Source organism: Crinia signifera, chromosome 3, assembly GCF_055691185.1.
Source record: "Crinia signifera chromosome 3, ASM5569118v1, whole genome shotgun sequence".
Taxonomy (NCBI): Eukaryota; Metazoa; Chordata; class Amphibia; order Anura; family Myobatrachidae; genus Crinia; species Crinia signifera.
The window spans coordinates 236,610,855-236,625,566 of NC_139219.1; the positions used below are offsets into that span (position 1 = coordinate 236,610,855).

General features: G+C 46.3%; 1 protein-coding gene across 2 annotated transcripts in view; it reads right to left on the reverse strand.

Moving 5' to 3' along the window:
• USP13 (ubiquitin specific peptidase 13) overlaps nucleotides 1-14,712 on the reverse strand; it is a 108,047-nt gene that overhangs the window by 21,071 nt on the left and 72,264 nt on the right. For both annotated transcript variants that reach the window (XM_083177702.1, XM_083177701.1), the window contains exons 9-11: nucleotides 13,089-13,160; nucleotides 10,813-10,906; nucleotides 4,742-4,867 (exon numbers count right to left, since the gene is read on the reverse strand). In XM_083177702.1, the coding sequence (XP_083033828.1) occupies nucleotides 4,742-4,867; nucleotides 10,813-10,906; nucleotides 13,089-13,160 (292 nt within the window). The remainder of the gene's footprint in view (nucleotides 1-4,741; nucleotides 4,868-10,812; nucleotides 10,907-13,088; nucleotides 13,161-14,712) is intronic.

The following is a 14,712-nucleotide window of genomic DNA, read 5'->3' on the forward strand; positions in this document are numbered from 1 at the left end:
GCCCCGTCACAGGCATCCCATTCCGGGGAACCGGGTTGGGCGCAGGCCCTGACGGCAGCCATGAGGGACCTTGCTGGACAGCTAGCCGCTTCCCGTTCACACCCTCAGCCCCCACCAGTGTTGAGTGAGCCTTCACAGGCGACTCTTCCACCAGCTCAACCGGCTCCGCTCACGCAGTCCCAGCCTCAGTTGCTGACGCTGGCGCCTGAGCCAGTTTGGGTACAGGGCCTTTCTTCCTCAGTGCAGGGACTGGTTCAGGTTTCTTCCTCTCTACAGAACCTGCTGGGTGCCGCTAGCAAGCGCAAGAACCCCAGAGCCCGCACCCAGAGAGCTGACTCTACGGGGACGGATACTTCAGGGGACGACCAGGCGGACACAGATGACCCTGTTGACCCGGATGACCCGGACGACCCTGACGAGGAGGCTACATCCCAGGACGAGGTTATGACTCAGTCCAGGGTAGATGCGCTGGTGAAGGCGGTCCGCTCTTGCTTAAACATACAGGAGCCAGACCAACCCCCTGCGGAGGAGGCACCCTCTTTTAAGCGCAAGAAGAAGGATCCGGCTGTTTTCCCATCTTCAACGCAGCTGGAGGGAGACCTGGCAAAGGCCTGGTCTGCTCCTAATAAGAAATTTACAATTTCTAAAAGGATGGTTTCTTCTTATCCCTTTCCGGCGGACGGGCGCATGAAATGGGAACGCCCGCCTCAGGTGGATTCCCACATAGCCCGGCTGGTAAAGGCTACTACCTTGCCTATTCCCACTGTGGCGGCTCTAAAGGACCCCACGGATAGAAAGATGGAACATGTCTTTAAATCTATCTTTACTCATGCGGGTACGCTTAATAGGCCAGCTTTGGCCTCGGCCTGGGTGGCTAGGGCGGTAGGCAAATGGGCAGATATGTTGACGGAGAACATTACGTCAGGCATACGCAGGTCGGAGCTGCTTTCTCTGGTGGACCATATCAGAGAAGCCTCCATGTACTTGGGCGAGGCGGCCCTGGACACGGCTACATTAGCCTCTAGGATCTCGGCATCTTCGGTTGCAGCCAGAAGAGCCTTGTGGCTCCGCACTTGGAATGCGGATGCAGAGTCCAAAAAGGCCCTGGAGGCCCTTCCTTTTGTGGGCGATATGCTTTTCGGTCCGGAGCTGGACAAGATTGTGACTACGGTAGCCACTTCCAAGACAGCCTTCCTCCCGTCGGCACCCTCTAAGCCGAAGCAGTCCTTTCGTTCCTTTCGGCCGCAGGGAAAGCCGAGGGGACAATCTTCAACAAGAAGCCGTCCTCCCAGGAGGGAGTCGTTTGGTAAGAGCAGACAGTCCCAGTCTGGCAAACGTCAGCCTCCTAAGGCCCCGGAGAAGGCCTCCCAATGACTCGGGGACCCCTCAGGTCGACTCCCTGCCGGTAGGGGCTCGCATCCTCCATTTTGCCAACAGGTGGAGGGAGACGACAGCGAACAATTGGATTTTGAGTATAGTGTCGGAAGGATACTATCTCTCCTTCAACAGGCGTCCGCCGACCCGATTCTTTATCACGGGGCGCCCGGCCTGTCCTCTGAAGGCGGAGGCTCTCAACGCCTCCGTTCAGACTCTTCTCCAGTCTCAGGTGATAGAAGTGGTTCCTCCTCAGCAGAGGGGCCACGGCTATTACTCCAATTTATTCCTGATCGGGAAGCCGGATGGTTCATTCCGACCAATCCTGAATCTCAAGGATCTCAATTGTTACTTGATCATTCCGCGGTTTCGCATGGAGTCCCTCCGGTCCATTATACAAGCAATGGAGCCGGGGGATTTCATGGTATCTCTGGACATCAGAGATGCATACCTGCATGTTCCGATACATCCGGATCACCGCAAGTACCTCCGGTTTGCAACCAAGGATCTTCATGTCCAATTTCGGGCTCTACCCTTCGGAATCTCTACAGCACCAAGAGTCTTTACGAAGGTGATGGGAGTTATGGCAGCCTTCCTTCACCTCCAGGGAGTGCGGATTCTGCCTTATCTGGACGACCTTCTGATTCTGGGACAGTCCAGAGAACTACTGCTGCAACATCTAGGCATTACGCTGGACCTGCTCCAGGCTCACGGTTGGCTAGTGAACTGGCGCAAGTCCAGCCTGGAACCCTCCCAGGAGATGATACATCTGGGAGCGCGTCTGGATTCCAAGGCCCAGAGGGTCTATCTTCCAGACAAGAAGCGGCTGGCTTTGCAGGCCCTCTTACGAGGGTTTCTCAAGCACAGGAGAGTCTCTCTTCATCTATGTATGAAGATTTTGGGCAAGATGGTCTCGTGCTTCGAGATGGTGGAATTTGCCCAATTTCACTCTCGACCGTTGCAACACCAGATCCTCAAGTATTGGAACCGTTCACCACAGGCTCTGAAGAGGCAGGAGGTAGTACTCTCTCAGGAGGTTCGACTATCGTTGCTCTGGTGGCTCAAGCCACGTCACCTGTCCATGGGACGGTCCTTCCTAGTCTCCGACTGGGTACTCTTGACGACAGATGCCAGCCTCAGGGGCTGGGGAGCGGTGGTGGAGGACCGATCCTACCAGGGAGTTTGGTCCCACCAGGAGTCGGGGTTGCCGATCAATATTCTAGAGCTCAGGGCGATCTACTTAGCCCTTCTCCAGGCGGCCCCCCTGATTTGCTCTCGTGCAGTCAAGGTACAGACAGACAACGCCACGGCGGGAACTCGGAGCAGAGCAGCCTTTCTGGAGGTACAGCCAATTCTTCGTTGGGCAGAACGTCACCTCTTGGCATTGTCGGCAGTGTACATTCCCGGCGTCGAAAACTGGGAAGCAGACTTTCTGAGCCGCCAAGAGATCCACTCCGGAGAATGGTCTCTTCATCCTGAGGTGTTTCACTCTCTAACCCTTCGCTGGGGAAGGCCTCAGATAGACCTCCTGGCATCCCGGTGGAATCACAAGTTGCCTTGCTACGGGTCCAGGACTCGGGATCCAGGCGCATTTCTGGTCGACGCTCTGTCGGCACCTTGGCCGTTCGATCTGGCGTACGCCTTCCCGCCGGTGGCTCTTCTTCCTCGGTTCCTAAGAAGACTCAAGCGGGAACGGGTAAGGGTAATCCTGGTGGCTCCAAACTGGCCACGCAGGGCCTGGTATGCCGACCTCCGGCTCATGGCGGAGGAACCTCAGTGGCGGTTACCTCTCCGGCCAGACCTTCTGTCTCAGGGACCCTGTCAACATCCCAACCTAGCTCGTCTCGGTTTGACAGCTTGGCTCTTGAGAGGGAGATCTTAAGAGACAGGGGGTTCTCAGATTCTGTGATAAGAACCATGATAGCGGCCAGGAAGCCGTCTTCAGCAAGAGTCTACTACAGGATCTGGAGTTCTTTCTTTCGCTGGTGTGAAGAGCACGAGAAGAATCCAAGGAGGTTCTCGTTGCCCAAGGTTTTGGCCTTCTTGCAGTCGGGAGTGGATTTGGGCCTTCAACATTCCACTTTGAAGGTTCAGGTCTCGGCGCTCTCGGTTCTGTTTCAGAGGCGCATTGCGACAAGACCGGAGGTTCGCACTTTCCTCCAGGGGGTCATGCACGTGACTCCTCCCTTTCGGAGTCCCGTAGTTCCGTGGGATCTGCCTTTGGTTCTGAGAGCTCTTCAGGTGGCTCCGTTTGAGCCTCTGGAGTCAGTGGAGTTGCGTTGGCTTTCATGGAAGGTGTGTTTCCTTCTGGCAATTGCGTCAGCTAGGCGGGTCTCGGATTTGACCGCTCTATCTTGTAAGCCACCGTTTTTGGTTTTCCACCAAGATCGGGCAGTCCTCCGTACCAGGTTGGGTTACCTGCCAAAAGTGGTATCCAGGTTTCACGTAAACCAGGAAATCGTGGTTCCTGCTTTCCAGGATTCAAGAAGTGGAGGGGCTCTTGATGTGGTTCGGGCCCTTCGCATCTATGTGGCTAGGACCAGGGAGATTAGAAGAACAGAAGCTTTGTTTGTTCTTTATGATCATCAGAAGCGGGGTTGGCCCGCATCTAAACAGTCCATTGCCAGGTGGTTGCGGCTTACGGTTCAGCAGGCATACCTCCTGGCGAATAGGCCGGCGCCAGCAGGGCTCACGGCCCATTCCACTCGCTCGGTAGGATCATCGTGGGCTGCGGCTTCCGGAGTCTCCGCAGAGCAGCTGTGCCGCGCAGCCACATGGTCTTCCATGCACACTTTTATACGCCACTACAGGTTTGATACTTTCACCGAGGTCGACTCTGCGTTCGGCCGTGGCGTTCTTTCTGCAGCTCAGGAGCGTTCCCTTCCGTGAGGGGACAGCGGTGGGACGTCCCACTGTCCCAGTGGCCACCAATGGCATGAAGGAAATAAGGGGATTTTTGTCCTTACCTGGAAAATCCTTATTTCTGAATCCTTTGGTGGACACTGGGCGCCCGCCCAGACGCCCCTGATCGGCGGATGGGTTGGTTTTAGGGAATGCTCTTGTTCATGGTAATACAAGATCTCTCTTTTTCTTTCTTTCATTCTCTCCTTTCCTGTGCTCCTAAGTCCGGTGGTAGTCTAAACTGACCTAGGATGGAGTGTGGGGAAGGAGGGGCCTGGGCTGCACCATTAAAGTGTTAGCTACTTGGTGCCTGTCGCCATGGCTCCGCCCCCTTCCCACTGTCCCAGTGTCCACCAAAGGATTCAGAAATAAGGATTTTCCAGGTAAGGACAAAAATCCCCTTTTTGGATCCAGGCACAGTTTATGACACATCAATTACTTTAACAAAAAAATCCACTTTCCATACCTCTACTAGATTAATAAGGTGCAGGAAAAACTCGTGTGCGTCTTGCTGTCTGTTTGAGGAGAATTCTTGGTGGTCTTTACTTACTAGGGCTTTTATCATTCGTGTTGTAATTCCTTTTGGTTGAGGCTTAAAAGACAGAAGAAGAAACAAAGGATTTATACATAATCAAAAGATCACAAAATGCCTGAATCTGCTGAGCAGAAAAAATAGATATCCAATCAGATTAAAAGCCACATATCTTGTTTTTCTAAGCCTAGAATAAGAATGTGGCACAATTTAGAAAAGCAGTATATACACTGGTGATATTGTACTGTATAGCCCAGAGGTTCCCAAACATAGTCCTCAACCTCAAGGCACCCCAACAGTCCAGGATTTAAACATACCCATGGCTCAGCACTGATGGTTAAATGTAATTGACTGAGATAATTAAGTCACCCGTGTTCAAGTATGTATACTTGAGGACCGCATTTGGGAACCTTTGCTATAGCCCATGAAGTAAATGTAAGACTGTTGTAAAGCATACCACAAACGCCTTCGTTTTGCAAACTTTGCTGGCATCTGGCAATGAAGGCATCTACTGATTGGCTGGGAATGAGGAAACCTGCAGTAGAAAGACTATCAAAAGGAAGGGTCTGGGTGGCAGTGGGCATCGGTCACGTGACTTAAATCAGATGTTCTACTTAACTGTCAGACTGCAATACATGATGATATGACTCTGGAACCCTGAGCAGGGAAACATAAATCATAGGTGTTGATCATATGGCCCCCTGTGATTTTGGTGTGAATCATCGCGACAGCGTCCGCACTTTACAGCAGCCAACATTCTGAAAAAGGTGCTTGCTGCCCCAGAAATCAATGCTGAGCAATCTGTCAGGCCCTGCGGGATATTAATCCCTGGACAATAGCACAGGGCTTTGCATCGCTATCGGCCCTACAAACGGAGCGATATAGAGGCATTTTCTAAGTGATCTAGATCATTTAGAAAATACCCCTTAATCGCTACATATGTTGGCCCCTTAAGGCCTACAGCTGTGCAATGATCGCCATGTGAATGTATTGAGTACAATCTTCTCCCAGTACATTCCCATTTAATTGCTTTTACTTAAAGTCCATACACACTGGGTGATTTTGTCCAGCGTGTATGGACAGCAATGACCGATGTCATCCCTGGGGGTAAGCCGCTCAGTGCATACACACTGACCAGCATTCCCCCTGTCTGGTGCTATCAGCGGGGCGCTTTGCATAGCACATCGCTATGCAAAGCCGTCCACAAAGCCGTTCATCTGCTGGAACCACAAGCAGATGAACGGCTTTCAAGGCACTGATGCGGGAGCAAGCATCACCACTCACCGCTGGGCCTTACACACTGGGTTGGCTTTGAGCTGAAAGCCGCTCAAACTTGGTGTTCTGATCGGCTTTCATCTCAAAGTCGCCCAGTGTGTATGGGCCTTTAGACATACTTCCTAATTTTAAATATAATTATTTTACCACCTCTAACAAAAAAGATAGCCACATCTCTAATACACTCTGTTGTTAACTTAATACTTAAATATGAAGTGATACTATGGGGGGATTCGGTATGAAATACCGACAGTCAAAATCCCGATGGTCCAAATACCGACAACCATTGGCCAACGGTGAAAATCCCGACAAGGTCAAAATCCCGACTAGGTCAAAATCCCGACTTATAGAATGTAGACAGGTGAAAAAGTCAACATAACTTTCGGTCGACAGGTCGTGAGGTCGAAATGGTTTTTTTCACAGTTTTTTGACCCGAATGTCAACACAGTTGACATGGAAACAGTTGGAAGTCAACCGCAGTCCCTCGTATTGCTCGCTTCGCTCGAGATGCTTTGGGCACGGTGCCTCGCTGTGCTCGGCACACTATTTTATTTTCCCACCAGGCCCTAGTGGATGGTATGGCATGAAATACCGCCTGTCGGCACATGTCGGGTCAGAAAACAGTGATAAAACCCATGTCGACCTCGCGACCTGTCGACCGAAAGTCATGTTGACTTTTTAACCTGTCTTCATTCTATAGGTCGGTATTTTGACCTTGTCAGGAATTTAAATGTCGGTATTTTGACCTTGTCGGGATTTTGACCGTCGGTCAACGGTTGACGGTATTTTGACCGTCGAGATTTTAACCGTCGGGATTTTAACCGTCGGGATTTTGACTGCATCCACTATGGGGGGTATGCAATCTGGGATCGCGGCTGTCGATCCCCGCTGACAGCCGTGATCCTGGCCCGTTTTCGGTCAGATCGACCGCATAACAACAGGCGGGATTCAATGTCCCACCTTCCGATGGGTGCAAAGGGGGCGTGGCTGCGAAAATGGCCGTCGATCTGCCATCTGCGGCCTGGATCACGACAATCCACGGCCTTGATCCCGCATCAATGCTGTCGCTATTGACAGCATTGAATAGGGAGCCCCCGCTATTTCCCATGTAGGAAATAGCGGCGGCACATTGCATACCACCCTATGTATTTCAGTAATATCTTAAATGTATTATTAGATTAACAATTCAGAACATTTGGCAGATATTGATAATGATCAACTATTCAGCAAAAGTTATCACAATTTGCCAACACACCAAAAGAATGAATAATCAAGTTATATTTCTCAATCCACAGGATGTGATTTTAATCTGTGTTTAGGCCACAGGGTGTGTTTTATATATCACCAACATCACCAATTTTGCCCCGCGCCCCCATAGGGGTGAGCAACAAAAAAAAACAGAGATAACGTGCAGTACATTGCCCACATCGTGGACAAACATCACCCGCAGGGTCCCAAACCCCCAACCATTATAGCTTCTTAAATTCACCCAGAAAATACCATATCTGTCATAGTCCAAAATTAATCTATAATACAGAAAATGGCAACATATGTACATTTCTGGATATATTGCAAACAAATATGAATTTAATTGCCCACATTTGTCTATATGCAGAACAGCAAGCTGTACATTTAGAAAATATTCATACTCAACTATCTAGAAATTAAGAGGTTAAGTAAACTTGTCCTGCTGCCCACGCGACACAGTTATGTTATCAATACTCAGACATTAATAGCACATGGAGGAGGAGGAGGAAAAACTGAGAAGCTGTGCACCGCCTCGGATAACACTGTCCTAGCATGGCCTTATCAAACATTAGATATTAATGCGACAATTTATAAGAGGGGTGAATGAATAAATGATTACAATATAAGAAACAGAATGTAGGACTGCAGGACACATACAAAACAAAGTTACTGGCGATGAAACCAGAGAGTGGGAGGGCTATTTTTGTTTATCTTCTCATTGCCAAATGGAAATCTTACCCACCCCCCTTCTGTGATAGATCATTCCTGAACACGTTCTCGTAGGATGACAATCTCAGTTACCAGGACTTTGGGAAGGGAGGGGGGAGGACCCACTCAAATATAAATCTGTACAGTACACATTCAGAACTTGTCCAGGACAGTCTAGGTTAAAGAATATATTTGTATGAAAGAGTAAAATATAATAAATCCAAATATTATTTATTTATTAATTTTACCTAGATACAGATTTCGTTTAAAACTATTACTCAATCAAGTTCTGTAGCTGTATACCTCCCAAAGGATCTGAATTAAGGGCCATAAATGTATACCTCCCAAGGGATCTGAATTAAGGGCCATAAATGTATACCTCCCAAGGGATCTGAATTAAGGGGCATACATGTATAACTCCCAAGGGATCTGAATTAAGGGGCATAAATGTATACCTCCCAAGGGATCTGAATTAAGGGCCATAAATGTATACCTCCCAAGGGATCTGAATTAAGGGCCATAAATGTATACCTCCCAAGGGATCAGAATTAAGGGCCATAAATGTATACCTCCCAAGGGATCTGAATTAAGGGGCATACATGTATACCTCCCAAGGGATCTGAATTAAGGGCCATAAATGTATACCTCCCAAGGGATCTGAATTAAGGGGCATACATGTATAACTCCCAAGGGATCTGAATTAAGGGCCATAAATGTATACCTCCCAAGGGATCTGAATTAAGGGCCATAAATCTATACCTCCCAAGGGATCTGAATTAAGGGCCATAAATGTATACCTCCCAAGGGATCTGAATTAAGGGGCATACATGTATAACTCCCAAGGGATCTGAATTAAGGGGCATACACACAGGGAGATTTCAGACCCATTTCTAAGTGATCTGACTAGATCGCTTAGAAATGGAGCATGAATCGCTCCACGTGTATGCTCTACAGCGATGGCTATGCATGGTCCCGCGCATCACTATCGCCTGCAGGGAAAGCCTCGCTCAGCACGATCCCTCAGCACACAGCATTGAAGGTGTACAGCGATGTTTTGCGGTGCTATCCTGCTTAAGCCCATCGATCAGTGTGGAGGATGACTTTACCCGTGTGTATGCCCCTTTAGGTTGACAAGTTTTTATTTATAGGGGAACTGTTTCCCCATCCCAGGGTGCAGAAAAGGTTAGGAATGATTTGGGGATGTTTTCCCCGTAAACGGGTGCCAGCTGCACTGGAGACATAACTCCCCAGGAGGGGATGGGTATCGGGCGCAGCCTAGTGCTTTATAAAAGCTAGCCCCTGTATCGCTCACCTAACTCTATTGCTCTCCAGTCACTTCCCTGCAATTCTCTCCTATCTCCATTAAAGCCTGACTCTTCTTTAAAACAAAAATTCATGGCACCAATAAATCAATTTCTAATTCTGGTGCACAAATGAGCATTTCACTATATTTATGTATTTTAGAATTATAAGGACAAGGACGCATATGAATTTTTTTTTTTTTAAATCAATCACATTTTATTATTTTCTCAGAGATTTGAAAAAATATAAAAAGTGATCACCCTAGCGTGTTCCCTTTTGGAGCATTTTGCTGGTCTGTTGTATACTGTATTGTATGTATACAACTGTATGTATATAATAGGCTGAGAGGTGCACTCATGTTTTCCACAAAAGAGAAAAGCTGCAGTTCTATAGAGTCAAATAATAGAGCAGTAATTAAAAAAAGCCATATAGCCTTAAGGGTTTTTTTTATTTATTTTTGTGGTGTCCTACAATAATATCAATATTCTCTCCGTTCAGTGCACCACTTGGTTACAATAAGCTACTGAAACATATTCTGCCTGATAATACAACTGATATTCTGCTTTCTTCTGAACAGGGAGTTTGAACTGTCCCCTTATATAAACAAGAAACTGATGATGTTCAATTACTGGACCCCTAAGGGAAATCAGTTAGCTGCGGAACTTACCACGGGATTTAGCTGCCGACTTAAGTGCCCAGGGCTATGCAATGGTTGCCCACGGATAACATGCAGTTACCCATAGCTCTTGTGTTAAGTGCCCAGAGCTCTGCAAATCCTGCCCACAGTAAGCCCCTAACTGTCCCTAGAAGCACTAGTTAACACAGGTTCAAGAAGAAATTCAGGATAAGTGCAGCATCAGGGCTCATCGTGGGCCGTAGCTGAATAACTCTGGGCACTTAAAACTAAAACTCAAAGAATGTTTCTTAATTAGCAGCCACATAATACCTACAAAATAAAAGTTGCCAGATTCAGATATAAATACAATGTGTACAGAATTGTAAAAAGAAAAGCAACAGAGTACAAGCAGAAGTAGGAGTAAGTCAGACTTACTGTATCAGCAGAAATGGATGTGTATGACAAAAACACAGAACGTGACTACAGAACTACAACTGGAGTAAGAGCCAATTATAGTGGCCCATTCCTTGCCAATGTATAGCTAAGCACCTATGATGGGACCATAAAAGTTGAATCTAAAAAATAGGGTCCTGCAAAGATGTGGGAAATGTACAATTTCACATTGCAAAAGTAAATTGAGCCTTTAACTAATGTGTTATTTTAAAAGACATCATTTAGTATGTTTTGACATTGGAATTATGGTCTTCACTTATGATCCGCATGTTATTTACCTTTGCTTCTCTCTCTAGCCATAAATAATAAGAATACAATGCAAGCGTTATTTGATTGATATTTTCACCTGCTGCATATTATTGGAAAATCAGGTTCTACCTTCAGCAATTCTCAGATTAAATACCTTGTGCTCTTCTTTCATCACCTGTTCTATCAGCTCACATTTCGCTGGAGGCTTGGAGTACTGTCCGGAGAGTAGGCCATGTCCCAGCTTGGCCCTATTAGAGGTCAGAGAGGAAGAAGAGTAATTTAGCCATTAGGATCAGACAGCAGTCAGGACAGCTACTGTACCCACTCAGGGTGTGCAAACACAGGTCCAATGTTTGCAAACCACTAGGAGTACCCAACATTCCATTTGAACATTAGTATATTGCCAAACATTTACATTTCCTATTAATGCTACTAACATATTTACTTTGGAAACAAAATAAAATATGAAGAGCAAGATGATTATTAGAAAATAAAGTCACAAACAAGGCTTATACACAGAAATCATGTGAGTCACTTATGACTATATTATGTCCAGGAGACTTATGAGTATTATTCATGGTGTTCTGCATTACACCACCACATAACTCCCAATAATGGTAAAAAGCACAGGTAAAGCAATAGGTACTTGTTTCCTAGCACGGCGCCCACTACGGCATTTGTGTAGTGGGCTATTCAGGGTAGTGACATCGTATCGCATGCCATTATTGTAAGCCATGCGATGCAATCATATATCGGATCCGATTTTACTTCTAATAATGGAATTTAATGTACTATACAATTAAATGACATATAATGTCATTTATTTAGGGCCCCCCCTCCCCCCCACTAACCACATCATCCCAAAGCGGTGGCTCGCTACGCTCGCCACACTATATAAAATCAACTCCACGCCGAAGCAGATAGTGGGGGTATGAAAAGGTCAGGTGGACGCGTTCTGCTGCCGCTCGCCACACTTCGGGATGACGTGGATAGTGGGGGGGGGGGGGGTTGCGTAAATAAATGACATTGTATGTCATTTAATTGTATAGTACATTAAATGCCATTATAACAGGTAAAATCGGATCAGATATCGGATGCGATTTTATATCGGACCCGATTTTTGTAATGTATTCCCTGACAGAGAGCAGTGAATAAATTACATAGGAAAATCGCATCGCATCGCATGCCATACAATAAGTACCAAGCAATATTATTTGTCACCAACAGGTGGCAACATAGAACCTTTTTGTCTTCAGTAACCTTTAACACAGTGGGAATATATTACAGGAAAGTCAACATTATTTATTACCAGTTACTGATAGAAGGTGCACATATTCTGCAGGGTTTAACAGAGAAAATTTGGACATTCACATCAGTCTCTGCCCCTTGCAATTTATGTTCCCTACCACATATACAAGCACTCATTCATGCTAGGGTTAATTTAGTTGGGAGCCAATTAACCTTCCAGTATGTTTTTGGATTGTGGGAGGAAACCAGAGTACCGGGAAGAAACCCACGCAAGCAAGTGTAATTCATACAGTAAGGGCCCTGGTGGGAATGGAACCCATAAGCTTAGTGCTGAGCTAGTGATGCTAATCATTATGGGGTTTATTGTAGTCTTATCACAAACCCAACCAAGCCTTCCTGGCAAACAGCAGACATTGGGACTGAGGCCTAGTGGGCCACAGCATTAGTGCAATTTCCAATTAAAAAGTTGCACACTAAATTAGTATAATCTCCAACCATAAACAGAGCTCAATAAGAGCAGCATATGCAATTTCATCCTATTTGTGTCTGTTTTGTGTGTAGCAAAGGCATAACATTGTTTGTGCAAATAGACAATAAGAATGTTACTAGATCTTGCGACTGTCATCATCATCTTGTTATTAGTAGCCATTCCGAGGTCATAAATGTAACCAATGCCTGGTTTGCAGTTGTTCGCAGTTGAATAAACACAATAATAATTCTATTAGTGTCACTTCTCACCTGCTGACTACCACTGGTCGCTGTGTAGCAGCACAGCCGCAGCAGCACATCATGGAGGGAGAGAGATGAGACAGCAGCCTATCAGCAGCTTCCTTGCACCCTCTGCAGCCCAGAACACAGCAGTCTGTTCTGGGCTGGGGTTGGACGATACCTCCGCTGAGCTGCAGCAGTATCCTCTCTCTCTCTCTCTCTCTCTCTCCCTCCCTGCATGATGTGCCCGTGGTTGTGCTGCAGTGACCAGGGGTAGATGGCATGTGAGAAGTGTAAAGAGGAGGGAGGGAGGGGCATCACAATGATGGCTCTCTGCCCACAATTTTGGGCATGTGCAGTGCATTCAAAATATGCTACCCCAATTGGCGTAGTAATCGCTGTTCATTAGTCCCACCTAATGCAAATGACTTCTGAATTCCATGAACAATATGCAGTATGTCTGTAACAACTTACATTTGTGTGCTGAAGTCTTGTGTTGGGTCCAGAGGAGCATAGTCAAATATATGTGTGAGGTTCCCTACATATCTGGAAAAGAAAACATTGCTACCATGAGAAAAAGGCAAAATTCACATTATGCGTTTGTGTTCTTATATCGGATACAGAATACAGTAAGATATCTGATGCAGCATACAGTAATATATCTGATGCAGCATACAGTAAGTGATAGGAACTACTTTACTCACACTATACTGGATATGCGCCACTGATCCATATCTAAACCAGCAGCATTATGTTTCCATAAGTTGCAGTATGTGTGCATGATAAACTGATTAAAAAAGAAAAAACCAATGGCTGTAAATTGTGCCAATGTATCTTCCTACAAATGGAAGTCTGTAAGTGGGAATTAACGATCATGTGATGCGCCTCAGTAGTTGCAATAAAGTCTACCCTATCTGCACGTGCCGGTGCAGTACCCGGTCTGCTCCATTACTCACGTCTGAAATCTTACAGGTTTCAATTAAGATGGAAAATAACAAAACAGATATGCAATCTATATGACACAAGTTGTGTGTTTTACTGATTTTTCATATATTATTAAGAAAACCCAAGGGATAAAATGGAAAGAGATAAAGTACCCACCAATCAACTCCTGTCTGCCATGTTACAGGCTGGCTTTGAGATATGACAGGAGCTGATTGGCTGGTACTTTATCACTCTCCAAGGCTTAGTAAACTGACCACTAGATCTGATATATCTGATATCTATAAATGTGGACAGTTACCATTATAAGATGAGTACGACAAAACTAACAAAATAGGGACATCTTTGACTTTTTTTTATTTATAAAATAGATTTACTGACGGACCATCAGCTTTTGCACTGAGTAACGGTGACCTAAACTATGCCCAGTTATAGATGATAGGAGCACACACTGATGACAGGGGCTGGCTGCAGCATGGACCTACATTCCACCCCTTCTGTAAATCACTATCTCTGAAAGCTGCACAAATGACATTGGGGTCATTCAGGTGCGGTCGGAGTTGCTATCACTGCTGCTTCCTTGGAAGCCTTAAAAAACCTCTACTTTAAGTGCCTGATACTGGTTGGTTTGCTAAGCCGCAGTATAAGCATCCAATCACAGGGTAGCATGCAGGCCCAAAATCATTCAATGGTCGTCGACCATCGAATAATCTCTACAGTGGTCGCAAATGTAAGTCAGTCTCTGGTGACTTAGACTTGTGGCGTCCTGTTCCGAGAACTGGGCGGGAAGGCAGGTGCCCGCCCATGTTTACATGGGGATGCCCAGTTGTTTTCTGGGCGCCCCCAGTGTTTTCGCATCTGAGGCGGCATTAGCGTGAATTTGATGGGCGTAGAATCAAACATAATGGTTCTATTGTATAGTCTAGACTCTAGCGTTATCATGTAAAAGACTGTCCGTAGTGCACAATTCTACAGTATCTCTGGATTTGTATTACTAGTTAAAGTATTCTGCCACAGTCCTTTTTATTTTACTACCGTTTTGATAATCATTTAGGAACTGGATTATGCTTCTATGTCTATGACAAGAAAAAAAGCCTGATGTGATCTGCTCAACATTGGAAAATAGAAGGACAGTCTGGGGACCAATGACATCACG